This window comes from Ambystoma mexicanum, chromosome 1q (assembly GCF_040938575.1).
Source record: "Ambystoma mexicanum isolate Mex_15411 chromosome 1q, UKY_AmexF1_1, whole genome shotgun sequence".
NCBI classification, from domain to species: domain Eukaryota; kingdom Metazoa; phylum Chordata; class Amphibia; order Caudata; family Ambystomatidae; genus Ambystoma; species Ambystoma mexicanum.
In genome coordinates, this window is record NC_090922.1 from 830,179,959 (window position 1) to 830,200,211 (window position 20,253).

The 20,253-nt window shown below is 48.2% G+C and overlaps 1 protein-coding gene across 1 annotated transcript in view; it reads right to left on the reverse strand.

Annotated features, from left to right (window-relative positions):
- Positions 1 to 20,253, reverse strand: part of XPR1 (xenotropic and polytropic retrovirus receptor 1) — a 1,026,978-nt gene that overhangs the window by 583,033 nt on the left and 423,692 nt on the right. Inside the window, exon 4 of the mRNA XM_069641450.1 lies at positions 7,099 to 7,322. Coding sequence (XP_069497551.1) covers positions 7,099 to 7,322 — 224 coding nt within the window. The remainder of the gene's footprint in view (positions 1 to 7,098; positions 7,323 to 20,253) is intronic.

The following is a 20,253-nucleotide window of genomic DNA, read 5'->3' on the forward strand; positions in this document are numbered from 1 at the left end:
GTGTCACTTTTAATGGTCTTCCAGCATGAACAGTGTTTTCTTTGCTCAGCCAGCACTCCAGGGACTGAGACTGCAGACCCAAACAACAAGAACAAGTACTGAGACAAAAGTTAAAATCCAACACCATAACAAACGTCTGCGACGCCTGGGCTTCGCACACCTCTTCCAGCAACATGGTCTAAATTCTGGGGGATCTTCTGAAGCCCATTATGTCACTGCTCCTGGTTTCCTAAATCTTAGCCTGCAGCCCTTCTCCAATAGCCCCTGACAGGCAAGAGGGCTTGATTCCATCTTTGCAATATGTTTTCCAAGTCCCTTTTAGTCATTGAACCTGGGTCTGAATCTCCTTGTGTGGAGCCCTCCATTGTTGCCAGTAGAACGATTGCCTTGCTCTTTGCACTGAACTTTCATAACACTTACCTGAATTTTCATTATAACTGAACTGCCTACTGACTGTCCCGCAAATGTCTACAGACAAACTTTTCTGACTTTCTAAAATATCTATAAGCATTTGAATGTCTTACTTACAAGACAAAATGTGGTAACATTGGTATACTTTGTGGTTTGGGATTTTTAGGAACACTACGAATATTAGAAAATGCACATAAAAACAGTTCTTCGCTGTAATGTAGCTATTTTCTTGATTATCTTTAAACAGAGTGTATTTTCAGTAATATGCACAATCATGAGAGGCCAGTGAGGCGAAGGAAGGTCAGCCATACTGCCTCATTGCGCTACTAGCATAGGAGCATGCTGACAGACAGGAGGAGTCCTCTCCTCATCGGTCAGCCAGTGCGTCCCGAGTGGGGCGGGCTTCCACTCGGTGTTGCTGTTCTGAAGGTGCGAGGTAAGTGAAAATGTATTGTGTATGTTGTGCAATTTATTTGCATACATGCAAGTTGGGTTGTGTGTATGTGTCCGACACTAAATGTGTGAATGTTTGTTTTTATGTATGTGTGTATGAATGCACAGGTGAATGAGAGAGTATATGTTGGGTGCATGATTGAACCCCTGGGTGAACGAAAGTGTATGCCCGACCTGCATAGAGTGTATGGGGAGGGATGATTATTTGGGGCACAGGGGTTGCTACTGGCAGCACTGGCATTCTAGGACATATCTAGAATGGCATACTTGGGTGCAGCCAGTCTAGCTATACTTTCTAACAGTGGCATGTTTATTTTCCTCCGGCATCAACGGTAGCACAAACATGATGAGTGCTATTACTTAGCTAGACTGGCATACATTGGCAGATCCAGTCTAGCTATATTGTCTTACTGTGGCATGGTATTTTTTACTGGGCATCAGGGGTAAAGCAAACATGATTGTTATTATGTTAAAATGGCTTTCATTCCTGCATCCAGTTTGAATAGACTTACTTACTGCAGGATGGCATTTGTACTGGAAAAAGCCAACAGATGTTTTTACCTACATGATAATAATCAGATTTGCGGGTGTAGTCTGCATGGCTATTACTTTTTTTTTTATACTTGCATACACCGTGTGCAAAGACATGAAATTGTTTTCTGAAAAAGCCCTGTTGGTGACTTGCGTGGATTTGATTTTTTCCATGTGTTTCGTACAAAACCGAGTGCAAGCTTTGTGGCTTTTTGCCCAATTCTTCACAGAAACTGTGCTAGAAAATGCACCATTTTAACCCATTATTTTTAACATTTTTATGGGGAAACGCCACCGCCTCGCCCCGCAATCCCACCTGGGTTGGTTCGGGCTCCCTCGCTATGCTAGTCGCTCCCGCATATTTGAGGAAATCATGTATGCCCCTCACACAAAAGAATTGACCAGACGCTATTGAACATGCCCGGCCCAGAAGAATGGTGACGTCGATCCCCTACAGCCGCTGCCTGCCCGTATGGGATTTTGAAGATATTAAGCCTAATCAGGAAAACAGTGTAATCAAGTTGGCACAAGGAAGGCACACTATTCATGGGGGATATGATTCAAGAGGAGCAGTTTGTTTCCTTGGAAACTTTCACGAGTACAATGGTTAACAATCCAATACTGACTTTACAGTTCTTTCGCATGAAGGCTGCATTCAATGTACACAATTGACTTCATTACCCAAGGTGCAAACCACCCTAAATTGGTCTCATCACAATTTAGCAAAGCTTACCCCTCCAGGTTCTGTATGAGCACTTTGGGAATCAGACCTAAATTGTACCCTATCCCATGAGACCTGGAGAAGGAGATTTCAATTAACCAAAGTATCCTTGAATGCAAGATATCACTTAATCCAAATTAAAGTCCTCAGTAGATCACACTACGTACCAGCTACAAATGCCACGTTCTCTACATAATAGTACAGCGTGTCCCAAATGTCATGGGTCGCCTGCACCTTTTCATACATATGTTGTGGTCCTACCCTCTTATTGTTGTGTTTTGGACAGCTGTTGCAAACATATTAGCTGCAATTACAGATATACCACCGACACGTGCAACAACAAAATACCTACTTGCAGATATAGGAAAGGTGTTGATTGTTGAGCGTAGGTTCTCTAACTTTGCATGTCTCATCACCCAAAAAAAAATCTTAAAAACCTCAAAGTGCATGAGTGCTGCTATGCTCTCTGAATGGTTACGAGAACTTACATTTACAAATGCTAGGAAAGTGACTTACATGCTACTTATTCCTCTGGCTATTCGTCCTAAGCATATATGGAAAGAATTTCACCTATGTATGAGTGAAACATGAACGGAGACTTCAGCTAATTAACAATAAGTGCATGATAAGTTTGTTGTAGAAATTAGTTTACGTAATTTAACCAACTCCTGTGTGACTGGCGCTCGCAACCTCTTAACATATGCATTAGCGCTTTGTAAACTGGATAAGAAAATTGTCTAAACGTGTTTCTACAGATGCTTAAATATGCATATGCACATGGAGAAGGATAAAGGGGAAAAGGTGCAGGAAAATTAGAAAAAGATATGAAGGAACGGGACAGAATGAAATATGTAGACCAAAAGGCCTGGGGAGTTCCAGGCTGATCAGAAGGAGAAGTGAGAGAAAGGAGACATGAGAGAAAAAGGAAAAGAGTGGATGAGAAGGGAGGGGGAGGAAGAAAATGGACAAGGGGAGGCTGGAGTAGTAGCGGGAGAGAGGATACCGACACTAAAGAGGAGGAACCCATCTCTTTTGCACTTCAAGAACTAACTGAAGATCCTTGTTTTCAAGTAACACCGTCGCCCATTGACCCCCCTCCCACACCCAATAGAACTTCTCTCCCTTCCTCCACCTGCTACTACTGCTATCCACATTTTTTTTTCTTTTTAGGAGCGCTCCATTGCCAACCAAACAAGTTAACTCTATATAAATCCCATATGTACACAGCTAACTATTTTAGGGCATACACATTTTACAAAGGATATGCTTTGTTGATGAGGAGAAAAGTCTTACCTACAAACAGGAGTAATCTTGGTGCATCATGGAGCACAGTTGCCACAACAATCTTTCCCCAAATAATTGGGAATTGGCACATTTGGCAGGACATCCGTAATGTATGAATAGGTACCATAATCAATACAAGTTATTTAAATAAAAGCAGGACCAACAAAGTGGCTTTTAAAGGTGATGGATTTTTTTATAGTAAAATCCTCAGACGGCAGAATGAATCTCACCAATCCGCTACTGCATTCAGTTGGGTAAAAATAAAAGAATATCTGCAGAAAACTTGAAAGAGGCCATTTGAGCTTGGCCACTTCTTGGAGGGCAGAGACAGAGCATGTAAGGAAACAGAGTAAAAGGTGTAAATTGATCAGGGCAATAACACTGCTGGAAGGATAGACTACACAGCAGATGGCAGTCCAGGGTGATAAGGCGCCTATTGAATAGGTTGGTGTGCTGAAGGGATGTGTGGTGTAGCTGATCATTCATCTCAGGTGTTCATGCACACATTCTCTTAGATTTAGGGCAGCTACAAAATAAGAAAGGTGGACTGCAGGAGGTTCATTTAGGTGTTAGTTTCACAAACCCTAAATTGAAATGGGGAATCCCACAGCCAAATGAGAAATTACCCCAAGGAGGGACATAGGGAAGTTGGCTGAAAATGGCAGGCTTAAGGGAAATGCCTTTCAAGTTCCAAATGGAGTGTTGGGTAAAGTGGGTTTCATCCCTGGCAAAGGACACAAATCAAACTGGGGGCAGCAGTATGGATGTGCGAATTAGTGTTCCAGAAGGCAGAATAGGATGCTTTATAAGAGACAAGGGTTAAAACCAAGTGGACTGGAAACCACTTAAAGAAAGAAATTGGAGCTGTAGCTAAATCCTTATCCCAGATTTGGGCAAGGTATGTCGTAAAGGCAGGTTAAGACTAGCACAAGGGAGCAGCCTCAAGCATGTAAATAGCGTGGCAGTGTAGATTAGTAACTGCATACAATAGTCAGGGGGATGAATCATGGGGGTTGATTGGTGAAGGTTGTAACAGCTGGATCTGCTAGTTTAGCCACTTACTACTGTTTGTTCTGGCTAGGTATGGACTCCAAAAGTAGGGGGTGGATGAATGCCGTTAGTGCTGAGATATGGGAAGGAGGTCCTGGCAGCTACAAGAGGCATGCCTATCAACTTTGGTGGCTATACCCTTAGGAGCCAGGGCCCACAGATGCAGTTGTGAGCCAGGCAGAGGGACTGGGCTTTGTGTAGAAAGGACCCCCACATTACCCTAAAAGATGGCAGCCATCGAGTTAGCAAGTGAAAACAGACCAACACTAAATGGGGGCTTCTCCCCACTGTTAAGCCCCTTTTATGACAATAGAATGGCTGTCCTTTTCACCCACTTTAATTGGCTTGAATTCCAGAAGATAGTATGGAAATGCACAGCCACCTCCCTTAAACCGAGTTGGGCTGCGCTCTAAAACAGTTTTATCACCGTTCTTTGCCCGATTGTCTTATCAGTTGCGGACTACAACTAACATGATTCACCATTGGTTAGGACCCAATATGTCCATCTGCAAAACAGGTTGGAACAATGGGAACATTAAAACTAAGGTACTCATGGTGGTTGGTAAGCTGGGGGCATGGGGAGAGTAGATTTCGCTTGTAAGCCAAAACGAGGAACAGGGCCATGTTGACAACCAACTCATATTTGCCCTTGAGTTGCAGGATATATTGAGCTTTCCCTGCTTATTTGCACCGTTACCTTTGCAATAAAGGAGGAGGTTACATGTTTTAATTGTAGGCCAATACATTTTTATTGTGTCTTTGTACAATCATTTTGTATCTAAAGTTATTCTCTACGCTTGATAAAACAAGTGTCAAACGTAGTTGGGGTAGGCATGCTGTTCCTCCTGCCTATATGAAAGATGAAGTAAAACTAACCCCAGCCTCCTCTCTAAAACAAAGCAGGTTATTCTAAGCTGCTCTTTGACCACTTGGACAGCCTTGAAATCCCCTACACCAACTTCGCAGATGACACGCAAATTCTCCTCAAACTCACTGGTAATCACTGCCTCGACTCCGCAAACATCAACCAGATTTACAGCATCATTGAGGCCTGGATGGCTACCCACCACCTATGCCTGAATGACAGGACAGAGCTACTCCTCATAGGCTCCCCACACCATCTCAAACACTTAGACCCTGCCTTCTCCTCCAGTGATGGAAATATCACCCACGTGTCCAGCTCTGTCAAAAACGTTGGAGTCCGCCTAGACTCTGAACTCACTATGTTCAAACACGTAAAAGCTGTTGCCTCCTCCACCGCCTACTCCACTAAACTTATCAACGACTCCAGAAAATTCCTCTCCCCAAACAGCTGCCTTACTCTGGCGAGGGCCATTATCGGCAGCAAATTGGATTATTACAACGCCAAACTTGCTGGAACTTCCAAACATCTAACCAAACTACAATTGATCCAAAATAACGCCTGTCGAGCTGTGTGGGGCCTAAAAGGATCTGACCACATCCCTCTAGTGAGACATGTAGCTCACTGGCTGCCCATCAAGGCACGTATTGAGTTTATAATCCTCTCAATCACCCACCGCTGCATCCACAATACTGCACCACTTACCTCACTGCGCGCCCCTCCAAAAAAAACACTATCCCCGCAGCCTGAGATCCTATTCTTCCTTCTCCCTTACGATGTCCAGACGCACCAGACAAAGAGCGAGAGGAGCCAGCTTCACATTTATTGCTCCCACTCTTTGGAATGCTCTCCCTCCATCAAAGACGAGCCATTTTACCTGCTCTTCCGTAAAAAAACTCAAAATGGTATTGTATTGTTTATTTATATAGCGCCTATACAAGAGAAAGTGCTTGAAAGCTCTCAAGGAGGGTTGGGGACAAGGGGAAAAAGCAACAGTCGCTCAGAGCCTTTGCAATTCTGAGACGATAATAATCTGCACAAGCCGAGTAAGTGCATAAATACATTTAACAGATGAGACACAGAAAATAGGCCTGACGGCGATTCTGCAGTTTTTTACAGTGCAAATTATGGGCAGAGGACAGGGGAGAAACAGAAGAGACAGAATCTTCAGCAGGTTGCATTTGGATTGTGCAAGTGCATAGACTAACAGGGAGGGGGAGGTCCAAGTGCACCCAGTCGCTAGCGGTGGGTAAGTGCAGAGAGCGCCACTCTCAGGGTTATTTCTAAGTGCTGTGAAGGTGGGTGGGTATAGGGCCCTGAGGCAAGTGCAATAGAGGACTGGCGGGGGTGCCGGGACTGGTGAGACTCTGCGGTGCGTAAGGCAGCCAGTCAGAAAGCTGCAAGGGAGAGATGGAGAGAGCAGAGAGCTTGGATAGCAGGGAAGAGGAAGGTCTTGAGGAGTTTCCGGAACTAAAGAAGGTCACGCTCAAAACTATTCTGTTCAACAAATACGCCCAACTCTATCCCACTTACCATTACTGCTGCAACCGTACTAATAATGTAAACCAGCAACTGTTCTTAGTCAATTGTCTTTTTCCTACCAGTGTAACCTAGCGCTGTGATACTTCCAGGTTTGGACGCTATCAACAAATGAAATAAATAAATCAAATGAATTCTGCAAAAGTTTAAGTAATTGGTAGATGGACTTCTCATTCCAAACACCAAGTAATTCTAAATCAGCAAGATGCAAAGGTAGCATACAATTCCAATCCCACAAAAACACTACCTGATAGTTCTGCAGGAGGATGAGGCTGAGGTAGAACTCACTGAAAGCCAGTTTCAGGTCACGGATGTTCCTGTGCTGCACGCGTTCTTCATGTGATAGGTGGAAGACGGGCTTTCTGCGCTGACGCACAGTGGATATGCCGCTGTTCTCCCGCTGAGCATCCAGAGAGGACTGCAGCTCATTCTGAAGCGTGGCAGACCGCCGCTGTGCTTCAGCCAACTTCTCTGCAAAGTAAGTGATAATTTAGTGAGGATCAGTATAGGTGAGGGAGCACTTGGCTCATCACTGAAGCAAGCAAGCAGAGAGAGACAAACAGCGTCCACAGGCTTGAGACATGGTCAGTAGGGGCTGATCAGAGAAGGCCAGGGAACGGGGGGGGGGAGCAGGGCATGACAGAGTGGGGGGGAAAAAGAGGGGGCAGTTGGGGGCGAGAAAAAGGAGGGGATCCAGAGGTGGTGGGGCAATGGAGGGAGGGGACCAAGACTTGATGGTTTAAGGGGGGCCCAGAGGTTGGGGGAAATGGTGGCCCACACGTGGGGGGCCCAGAGAATGGGGCCAGGGGCGGGAGGGGACCCTTGGCGGGGGAGGTGGGCCCAGATGGGTAGCGAGAAAAGCGGGAGGAGGCAAGTAAGGAGGGGCAAGATGATGTTGGTGGCCCCAGAGAGTAAGAAATGAATGGACGGGGGCTCCGAAGGAGCGCACACAAAAACTGACATTGGGGCAAGAGGGAGCGAGAAAAGGAGAGGGGGGGCAGAGGGAGCGAGAAAAGGAGAGGGGGGGCAGAGGGAGCGAGAAAAGGAGAGGGGGGGCAGAGGGAGCGAGAAAAGGAGAGGGGGGGCAGAGGGAGCGAGAAAAGGAGAGGGGGGGCCAGAGGGAGCGAGAAAAGGAGAGGGGGGGCCAGAGGGAGCGAGAAAAGGAGAGGGGGGGGGGCAGAGGGAGCGAGAAAAGGAGAGGGGGGCCCAGAGGGAGCGAGAAAAGGAGAGGGGGGCCCAGAGGGAGCGAGAAAAGGAGAGGGGGGCCCAGAGGGAGCGAGAAAAGGAGAGGGGGGCCCAGAGGGAGCGAGAAAAGGAGAGGGGGGCCCAGAGGGAGCGAGAAAAGGAGAGGGGGGCCCAGAGGGAGCGAGAAAAGGAGAGGGGGCCCAGAGGGAGCGAGGAAAGGAGAGGGGGGCCAGAGGGAGCGAGGAAAGGAGAGGGGGGCACAAGAGGCGAGGCAAGGAGGGGGGGCACAAGAGGCGAGGAAAGGAGGGGGGCACAAGAGGCGAGGAAAGGAGGGGGGCACAAGAGGCGCGGAAAGGAGGGGGGCACAAGAGGCGCGGAAAGGAGGGGGGCACAAGAGGCGCGGAAAGGAGGGGGGCACAAGAGGCGAGGAAAGGAGGGGGGCACAAGAGGCGAGGAAAGGAGGGGGGCACAAGAGGCGAGGAAAGGAGGGGGGCACAAGAGGCGAGGAAAGGAGGGGGCAGAAGAGGCGAGGAAAGGAGGGGGCAGAAGAGGCGAGGAAAGGAGGGGGCAGAAGAGGCGAGGAAAGGAGGGGGCAGAAGAGGCGAGGAAAGGAGGGGGCAGAAGAGGCGAGGAAAGGAGGGGGGCAGAAGAGGCGAGGAAAGGAGGGGGCAGAAGAGGCGAGGAAAGGAGGGGGGCAGAAGAGGCGAGGAAAGGAGGGGGCAGAAGAGGCGAGGAAAGGAGGGGGGCAGAAGAGGCGAGGAAAGGAGGGGGGCAGAAGAGGCAAGGAAAGGAGGGGGGCAGAAGAGGCAAGGAAAGGAGGGGGCAGAAGAGGCAAGGAAAGGAGGGGGGCAGAAGAGGCGAGGAAAGGAGGGGGCAGAAGAGGCGAGGAAAGGAGGGGGCAGAAGAGGCGAGGAAAGGAGGGGGGCAGAAGAGGCGAGGAAAGGAGGGGGGCAGAAGAGGCGAGCCAGAGGCCAAGGAAAAGGTGGCAATAGAGGGCGAGAAAATGCTGTGCAAAAAAAGGGAGTGCAGGGAAGGCAAGAAAGGGGGGGCAATAATGGGAAGGGGCTGAAGAGAAAAACAGAGAAAAAGTACAGGGGCGATAGTATTATATCAATGTGGGGAGTAAACCCCCTTACTATTGCACACAGCAGAAAAGTGGCTATGATATACTTTGATAGAGGACCCTACTTCTCAGAGGCATATTCTTCCTAAAGGCTGGCTCAGGTTGTCTTCTGCCTATGAGCACTGTTAAAGACACTGGGCCTCATTACGAGGCAGGCGCTCCCGTAATGAAGGCTGCCGGTACGGGACCGGCACCCTTCATTACGGGACGCCCTATTACGAGGTTCCCTTTGCGGGACTCGGTAAGGACGCCTGGTAAAACGCCTGGTTTTACCAGGCGTCCTTAGCGGGTCCCGCGAGGGGAACAAGGAGCTAATAACGGGCCGTTATAGCTCCCTCCCCATTCCCATTTGAGCCCTATGGGGGCTCAAATGGGAATGGGGATGAGTTTTTCCAATGAGGACTTACCAGGTCCTCCAAGGTTGAAATAGCCCGCTAAGTCCTCATTGGAGGAACCCGGTATGGAGGCAGCCATGCAGATAGGGAGCAGGTGCAAGTGGATCTAGGTTACCTGGCCTAAGCCCCACCCACCTGGTGCCTTCCTGCTTGTCGCTCTTTTTCCTTACTTAAGGAGCCCTCCAGCCTCTTTTCCTTTGCAGATGGGGAGCAGGTGCAAGTGGATCTAGGTCACCTGGCCTAAGCACCACCCACCTTCTTAGATCTGCCTCTTCCTTACTGCTCTTAACTATTAGATCAAGGGTGTCTCTCAACCGGGCGTCTTAAGCGAAGGGCAGATGAAGAAAAGGGCAATTCCTGTTTGGACCTGTTCAGACCAAGAGAACCCAGGGCGCGACCCCCTGCTCAGACAGCAGGTAAGCATGCACCAACATGTGTTACTCCCTCTGTGCTGGATTTTACTTTTATGGACTTCATTCATTCACGGTGCGTCACCCTATCTCAACTCTCATGCTGGACTTCCTTTGCATCTTGTACTCATGGTGGCCCTGAATCATGCTGTTCCCATCTTCATCTTGTATCCTGGCTTGCAACATTATGTGTTACTACTGACTTCTGCAATTGTATTCACTCTCCACTCTTTTGACTGCTAATTCTGTTCTCGCCTCCATTCCCTTCTCCCTTTTCCTATCTTCTCCCCTTACTTTCTTCTATGCACTTACTCTATCAGAATTGTCCCTGGACCTAGTTTGATAGCAACCTCGTCTGTCTCCTCCCCCCTACCCTTACTGGTTTTTTCCTCCCCACCCCACCTCCAGTACCATCTGAAATGTCGTCAGGTCTAGTATGATAGTCACTTGTTTTGTTCATCCCCTACCTTTCTGCACCCCTCTCTCTCACCTCTTGTTTTCTCTGGCTCTACCGGAAATGTCGTCAGGCCTAGTACGGTAGTCGCCTGTTTCCATTTCCTTCCCACTCTCCCCCTCCCTTCCTTACCTATATCCTAGCTCTTGCACTATCTGAAATGTCGCCAGGCCGAGTACGATAGTTAACTTCACATCCTTACTGTTCATGGCCTGTAAGAATGTAATTGTATTTTGCCTTGTTGCCTCCCTTGCCTTGAAGCGCTTTGAAACACATTGTGTATAGGCAATATATAAATAAACTATCATATCATGCCTTTATTAAGGGCATGGCTACCTCCATACTCGTAAAGAGGCCTACCGTCTATTTCCAACTGTAAGGGCAAAGCACTCCACTCCTGAACTTGAAGCGTTCCTTTCTGATCAATCGCAACAGGTTGAAATGCCACCCTTTCTTCAGCACCTTGCAAGCATTTTCCCAAATGAGGTCTCAGTTTCCAGTTGGGATACAAGGCTCTTGTTGCACATCTTACGTTTGTGCGAAGTAGTCTATAGTTTATATTTTCCTTCATCATAAGATGTCTTATGAAACGTTTCAGTCAAAAACATTAAACACACTAGGCCATCCAATTTTCAATTAGTATATCGATTAGACTGCCTACAGAATACAATCTGAATACTGGTTCTTTTAAATGAAAAAAGCATGAGGAACACAAATGCGAAGAGGTTTATATTTAACGTCATAAACAGAAGCTGAAAGGGGACATTTAAACTATTTCATATTTCAAGGGGAAGTAGTGGGCATAAAAGGAAGGAAACAATCTGTAATAAACACTAAAAGTGCTTACTCATTGAAAATCAACAAATTCAGTCAAGATAAAAAAAAATCCTACCACCGGAGCAATTATTCACTATAAAAGCCTAACGAGGGGGGTAGATTAAAGTTTCTCTCTACAATTAATGAGTGCACCACTTAATCATACCCACAGTATTGGAAATGATGATCAATGACTTTCCCCAATGTACGCGTTTACTCATGATAAAATAACATTTCCAGAGTAATTAAATGGGAAACTCCAGAACTGTATGCGTAATGTTTCGGTTGCACAAGAATCCAACTTTTCAAACGCAGCGACATGCATGCATCGATATTTAGCAGGAAAGACGATTGCACTGAGAAGTCAATACTGTTGATCCCGAATGACCAGTGTACCTAGACCGCACCAGTCGTTTACAAGTCCCTCTTGAGTGCTATTTCAGTTTATATTTTCTGTCATTTCGATGCCGCCCACCTCCCCGATTCACCGCCATTATAATGCGCTGGGAAATTAATTAATTCTATGGTACCCCAAGGAACCTCTGCCTCAGTGCTTTTATTGTCTCTGCATATTAGTCATTATTAGATGCCCCAAGAGCTACATTCATTGCCTACTGAAACAACAATTGTATTTTTTGCATAGTTCAAGGTTTGTTTTTCTGCGGGCTGCATATCTCGGCAAATTACTGGTTATTACAAACCCTGCATTCTACCCACACCAAGGTGTATGCTCACCCCAGTAGTTGCTGGTTGACGTAGTTCTATAGACTTAGAGGTCCACTTAGGTTATTTTACAATTCAATAAAACGCTCCCATTTCTACAGTGGAATTGCACCCCCTTGCCCTTTGAATGGGGCCGCTGGTAATCTTGACTGTCACATGCATCACAAGCAGGCGCCCAGCATAATTTCTCTACGCAATCGGCAGTCAAAATCAACACAAAGATGTGGACCCCAAAATGTTAATCTCTTTCCCAATCGGTCGCTCAAACCGACGGCTTTCAGAGAAAGACGAACTAAGTGTTAACTTCTAGGTCACTAAGGCTGAAAACAAGCCATTTTATTTCTAGCTGTATGTACTCCAGCATCTGTCACTTTCTGATCCTTCCCGAATCACAAATGTATATTGATTTATGTATTAGTCATTTATATAGCCCTTATACCATTAAAAAGCGTTTCAAAGTACTCCAGCGCAGGGAGGAAGAGTAGATGAGCAACAGAGTTGACATTCTTAATAGGCATTCGAACATTCAGAATGGGCAAGTGCTATGCAATTTGGACGTACAACATAGAATAAAGAGTAAAACAAACTGATCACAACATAGGGCATAATTATTATACATGCCCGATGGTCATTTCAATAATGCCAGAGCTATACATAAAAAGATAGAGGGGTGAGGGGAGGATAGGGTAAGAAGAGCAAGGCAATTAGTTCATCATACGTGCCCGACAGCGTTTCTGATAGTGATATGTGCATGAGACATGTAGTAGGAGTGGAGGGGGAGGGGTGGGAGAGGCACGCCAGGCACAGAGAATGAAGTGACTGCAGATGTAAAGAGGAAGTAGAAAAAAGGGAGGGCTGCACTGCACAGTCATGGCCAGTCTCTAGGAGGCCTAGTAGATCATGAGGGCACAACTGCAGAGCAATATCTGGGGATGCCAGGAATGTATCCAAAAAGGAACACAAGTGCAATGCATATAATGAATGTAAAGGGTGGAAGATGTGAACAAAAAAAACAAACAAAAACAAAAAATTAAGGAAAAAAGCACTCCCTCACAAAGCAGCTCACAATGCAAAGCAATATGGATGCAGTGATGTAAAAGCCACACCCACAAGGAAGAGTATTTTATTAGGAACACAAGTGCAGTCTGAGAAGGAGAGTAGGAAGGAGAAAGGCAGAATGATAAGCCAACAGTTAAGGTTCAGATGTTAGAGGAGGAGGAGGCATTAGAAAGTTCTGCCATCACTCTCGCGATCCACAAGGGTGGGAGGAGGTCCAGGAGCCATGTTAATCTGGGAGGAGGTCCCAAGCGGCCGCCGCATTGAGCCAGAAAGGTTGGGGGCCTCCAGGCCCGCCCAGGCAGGCAGCAGGCCTTTTAAGTGGGCTTTTGGAAGTGAGGCCGGCTGCGCCATTCAGCTCTGGTCCTGGCGGCAACAATAGGTGCTTCCCAGCCAATGGCGCTGCTCTGCAGGAGCAGGCTGGGAAGCATACCTGTATTTCTGGCCGGGCTGGTTGGATTGCGGCCATGATTGTGTGGAGCTCCTGCCGCAACACAAACTTCACTGCCACAAGGCTTTGCACCTTGAACCCTAGAACTATGGCACTGATCATTCTCCACAGACTGCGGCCTGATTACCCTTGGCAAAGACAATTTCTCAGACAAGGTACCAGCGCTGTAAGACTACGCCAGTGGTAATTGGCGCAGTACAAAAGCTTTGGAACATAACCGGGGTGAAACACATTGCGGTGCATCTTGTACTTGCAGTACAAACTGCCTAGCCTTTCCTTGATACAAGTGGGATGTTCATACCAAGTGTGAGGAAGCTTCAGGGGCTTTGAAAAAGCAAAGCATCCGAGATACCAGAATACATGGGCTGCCACCATAATATAGGAGTAACAGACAAAGAAACGTCTCCTTACCCACAGCCCTAGGTAGTTTATGGTTAGCTGCCACATTGCACATCGTTCCGGGTTGATGATCTGAATCCATGGAAGAGTTCACAGCCACCTCTCCCTGAAGAGATGAGACTGGGGCCCGCGAGTTCTCACCTGCTTGTTCAAATTTGATCACAGTTTTGTCAGTCTACAGCAAAACATTTTTTTAAATGCTTAGCAGGGAACAGCTCTGAGCTCAAGAAGATTGCCTCCAGATCCATGACATTTACGAGTACAAAGGTTTGAAGGTATCCTAGACTGAAAAACAGTCCAGCCCCACCTAACCCCCAGCAGTGCAGGATCCGCCTTGCAAATACAGCATAGAAAAGGTAACCCAAGGAGTAGAGTATTTGCATTAGGTCTCCAGTGTAGTTCTTGACATGGGTTGTAGGAAATTCCCACTATACAATAGGGAGGGTCCTCCTTATCACAGTAGGATACGGGTGAGCCACATGTGAAGGCAGAACAGTAAGACCACTCAAAAGCAAGAAGCAGCCAATCTAAAGACTATGAGGGTCAAGAACCCTGGGGAATAAAGAGCTCAAATAGGACAGCGTTATGTTTTGCAGGGACTCCATCTGCATCCTTGTGGCAACTGGAGCTCCTATAAACTGCATTCTCACTGCATCCACTGTGGTAGTGCTAGAGGCAATTTGTATAGAAGCGGAGGGATGTGACTGGATGGTCAGAGTATATTGCTGTCACAGGAAGCCAAAACATCAAGTTACCAAAGTTTAGCTGTACATTTCACCATGCTCCTAACCAAACAAATTAGCTTACCCCAAAGTTTACAGCAATGGAACCCAGAGACAAATGGAGAGTTGTGTAAGCAAGTATGCTTCGCCTGCAAAGATCTTGGGTATTTGAGATAGGGTAGCCATATGGATATGTGGAAGGGAAGGGAGACTAAGATCATTTCCAGCGGTTAACTCTTTGGGCAATCCTATCCATAGCCTTCGCATTGGATTGTGCACTGCAACAAAGCTTAAGTAAAAGCATCATTTGCACCACAATGTTTATGCCCACAAACATCAGACATTTCTCCATTGTCATAAAAGGGTTGTGGGAGACCAGGACAAAGGGTAGATTGGCTGAGAAAATCTGAATGCCCTTCCATGACTGTGAAGAGGTGCCGGTAGCGGACTTGGGAAAAGCCACCAACTCGCACACATCGGACGAACTCTGAGAGCCTGACGGGAGCGGAGCCGCCCCAGCAGAACGCTACGGCGGGGTTAGCTACCCACCTTACTGTAGTTGCCGACCCGGACTGGGAAGTGGGCGGGAACCTTGTCAGGAAACAGGCCCTGGCCGAGGATTTGTAAGAACCCAGACATCAGGGGCCACCCCTATGACCCCAAGTCCCGGCGCCGCATGGATGCCGCCGATGGAAACGCTTCAGGAACAGTCCCCATGCTACAGGGGCAGGTGAAACTGACGGCAGGGAAACCCGGTCTTAAGGGAGGCGGGACCAAACCTTCCCAACCAATAACAGACGAGCTAGGCAAGACGACTGCTCATTGGTGGGGATTTGAAACCAGTGAAGTATATAAAAGCCCGCCTTTTCTAAACAAGGCTGTCTGTTATATTCACAGGACACCGAGAAGCATGCAGGCAATCCCGAGTGGTGGGCCTACCCAGATAACCCGAGTTAGAGGACCACAGCCTTATCCCAAGGGCAATTGGGGAAGGAAAAACCCCACGGTGAAGCAACCGCCATAACTTTCAGTTTATTATTGATTTACTACACCTTTCAGTTATTGACTCTTTCCTGATCAACCATACGGCAATAATAAATATTATTGCAGCACGTGGTTTGTCTCCTGTCTTTCATTTCCACAACTGGCGACGAAGGTGGGATATACGGCGGCGCGATGGAGGCATTGATCAAAACGCTGTCGGAAGGACAGCAGCAACTGCAGCAGTTGGTTCAGATACAAAACCAACAAGCAGCTGCCGACCGCCAAGCCTTCCAGCAGGCATTGCAATTACAAAGCACGGTGCAAACTACTGCACAGGATAAACATCATGACACTATATCGAAGCTAACCGATATGGTGGCTAGCTCTAGGACGCAACCAATGGTCCCATCCGCATTACTACAAAAGTATAAAGACGGCGAGGACCCTGCCTTCTTTTTTACAAGTTTCGAAAGAATAGCCAGGAACGCACAGTGGCCCCCCGAACGATGGAGACAATATGTCGCCCCCTTGTTGTCCGGCGTCATGCAAGGAGCCTACCAGGCGGCAAACCCCACCGGTAATACTCCCTATGGTGAGATAAAGGCGGCTGTACTGGATCGCCTTGGCCTTGATGAAGAGGCCTATCGAATTCAACTAAGGGACACCAAGTTACGGCCTGGGGAAAACCCACGGCAGTTGAATTATCGAATAAAAGACCTGGCGGAAAAGTGGCCGTCAACTCCGACGGTCGTAACTCAACCGATACTTGACAAGATTATCCTTGAGCAGTTCGTAGAAGCCCTGCCAGGACAAATGCAGAGGTGGGTGAGGCAACATCACAGACCCTCCCTAACTGAAGCGGTGGATATTGCCTCGGCGTATCAAAAGGCTGGGTACCACAGGTTTCCACCCACAGGGATAACAGCGCGCATAGCAGTACCAATGACTGATGCCCCACTGACCAAAGGGGTCAGACCACAACAGTTGAGATGGAGACAACCCGAGGAGGCGGTTCGGAGGCCAGAAGAGAAGAGGTCTGGAATCGAAGACAAGTCTGCTGGGACCAGTCCAGGATATCGGCAACCTCAGTGCTTTGAGTGGAACGAATGGGGCCACATAGCCCGGTTCTGTCCCAGGAGAAGACCCGCTGAACCAATGGATATTGGGTACCTGCACGCGCTACAAGAGGAGAGCGTACCCGGTCCCTACATCGTGGACATACGAGTCGACGGCAGACCCACACGTGGTCTACTTGACAGCGGCAGCCGGCAAACCGCCATATCACCTACTGTAAGTAGCAAACCCAACTTACTTAACGTATCCGTACCTATTAAATGTATACATGGAGATATAAAACATTATCCGATGAAAAATGTGGCTATTGAAATAAACGGGGAGTTATCACCCTTGAGGGCTGCCGTCCTACCTTTTCTGCCTGCCCCGGTAGTCATAGGCACTGATTTACCTAACTTTGACCAGGCACTGATGACGAAGGAGGGGAGAAGGGAAGTAGGTCCCGAGCCAGAACCCGGAAGGGGCATGTCTGGTCCAGGAACCCTCATCAATAAAAAGAGACAAAGCCGTATGGACTGGTGTCAGGCTTGTTATATGACTAGAGCCATCGACTGGAAATTAGAGGATAATGAGGATAGCATTAGGACACAAACCCTAACGGACAACACCCTCAAGGTAGCCCGAGAGAGGGCTACACCGGAAGGGGATCCAGATCTTTCCAGGGGACCAGGATTTGTGCTTCATCAAGGTCTACTGTACCGAAGATATAAGGCAGATGATGGGACTGTTAAGGAACAGTTAGTTTTACCCAGAAAGCAACGCCCCATAGTACTGCAATTAGCCCACAACCATCCTTGTGGAGGCCACATGGCTTCGCTGAAAACGCAGCAAAATATACTCAAACGGTTTTATTGGCCGGGAATCTATGGGGAGGTGGCCCAGTTTTGCAAAAGATGCCCTACCTGTCAACTAACGAGTGGAGTAAAACCAGCTAAAGCTCCTCTACAAAAGATGCCCCTTATTACAGTACCATTCCAGAGGATCGGCATGGATATTGTCGGTCCATTGGATCCAGCCAGTAGAGGGTATAAATACATGCTGGTCGTAGTCGACTACGCTACACGCTATCCTGAAGCATTTCCCCTTAAGGGGACGTCAGCCAGACAACTATGTGATCAACTCATACCCTTCTTTGCCCGAGTTGGCTTACCCTCAGAAATCATCACTGACCAAGGGGCGAATTTCATGTCGACCTTACTACGACAAGTGTGCGAACGCCTACACATTAAGCAGCTAAGAACATCCGTGTATCACCCCCAAACCGACGGCTTAGTCGAAAGATATAATAAAACGATAAAGAAAATGTTGAGAAGGGTGACAGGACCAGATGCCCAGAACTGGGATAGGGCGATACCTCTTGTTCTGATGGTCCTTAGAGACACGCCCCAGTCCTCCACGGGGTTTTCCCCCTTTGAGCTCCTGTTCGGGAGACAACCCCGAACAATCCTAGACCTGGTTAAGGAAGAATGGGAGGCCTCCGAAGAAATGACCCTAACCGAATATACCGAGGAACTGAAGGAACATTTAAGCGCACTGCGTGCTTTGGCGGAAGCCAACCTCTCTCATGCCCAGAACATACAAGAGAAAAACTATAATAAGGGGAGCAGAATGAGGTGTTTCAGCCCAGGAGACCAGGTACTCGTACTCTTACCTACCAGCGCCAAGAAATTACTGGCCAGATGGAAAGGCCCGTATAAGATCACGGATGTTCTCAGTCCCGTGACCTATAGGGTGCACTAACCTGACCGAACCAACCCGGACCAAATATACCACATCAACTTGTTAAAGGAGTGGAATGAACCCCTAGTATCAGCACTAGGAACCATCGGCGACATAGAAAGTTGGAAACCGCGAACCCGGACCCCGGTTCGCTGGACCACGTCCAGTGGGGGAACGCCCTATCGCCAATCATGAGAACGGAGCTAATGTATAGGCTACTACCCTACAGAGAATCCTTTTCCACCTTACCAGGGAGGACCAAAATACTTGAACATGAGATAAAAACAGAGTCCTGTCAGGTGGTACGGCTCAGACCCTATCGGATACCCGAAGCCCGGAGACAAATCATAAACACTGAGGTAGATGAAATGTTGCACCTAGACATCATTGAGCCTTCAGTCAGCGCTTGGTCATCGCCCATCGTTCTGGTCCCTAAACCTGATGGCTCAATCCGCTTCTGCATGGACTACAGGCAGCTGAACAGCGTGTCTAGTTACGAAGCATACCCAATGCCACGGATGGACGAGTTGTTAGAGGGACTCGGCGCTGCCCGGTATCTGAGTACTCTAGACCTAACAAAGGGATACTGGCAGATCCCTTTGCGACCCCAGGATAAAGAAAAAAACGCCTTTTCCACACCGAGGGGACTGTATCAGTTTAAGGTTCTTCCTTTTGGCCTACATGGGGCACCTGCCACCTTCCAAAGACTTATGGACATCATCCTAAGACCGCATGAGGGATATGCAGCGGCCTACCTTGACGATATCGTCATATACAGCAAAACCTGGGAGGATCATCTGAACCACTTGTAAACGGTTGTAGCCGACCTACATAGAGCAGGCCTTCACATCAATCCCAGTAAGACCACGATGGGAACTCACGAAACAAAGTACCTCGGACACGTGGTGGGGGGTGGAATGCTGAAACCACAGATGTCCAAAACCGAGGCCATTCATCGCATCCCAACACCTGTGAACAGGAAACAAATACGGGCTTTTCTGGGGCTCGTTGGTTATTATAGGAGGTTTATTCCCGATTTTTCTTCCATAGCCGCGCCACTCACCGATGCGCTGAGACTCAAAGGGAACCCAAACCTGACCAAGAAGCCGCCCTAAGGGCCATAGACCTTCTAAAGGAAAGGATCACATCTGATCCGGTATTATGTTGTCCCGACTTTCAGAGGCAGTTCTTCCTCCAGACTGATGCCTTGGACCATGGCTTGGGCGCCATCCTGTCTCAGGAACAAGAATCGGAACTGCGGCCCATATGCTTCATCAGCCGAAAGTTGCTGCCACATGAGTCGGCCTACTCCACGATTGAGAAGGAATGCCTGGCCATCAAATGGGCGATTGAATCACTCAAGTACTATCTGGTTGGTCGTCGGTTCACGTTGTTCTCGGACCATGCACCTCTGCAATGGCTTGCCCGACACAAAGATACCAACCAGAGGGTTCTCCGCTGGTTCCTCTCCCTACAACCCTTTGACTTTCTGACTCTGCATAGACCAGGCAGATTTCAGCTGGTGGCAGATTACCTGTCCAGGTGCTCTCACTGGCCCGATCGGCCAGATCCCGGGTGAGTATGTGTGAAGAGGTGCCGGTAGCGGACTTGGGAAAAGCCACCAACTCGCACACATCGGACGAACTCGGCGAGCCTGACGGGAGCGGAGCCGCCCCAGCAGAACGCTACGGCGGGGTTAGCTACCCACCTTACTGGAGTTGCCGACCCAGACTGGGAAGGGGGCGGGAACCTTGTCAGGAAACAGGCCGCGGCCGAGGAGGAGTAAGAACCCCGACATCAGGGGCCACCCCTATGACCCCCAAGTCCCGCCGCCGCATGGATGCCGCCGATGGAAACGCTTCAGGAACAGTCCCCATGCTACAGGGGCAGG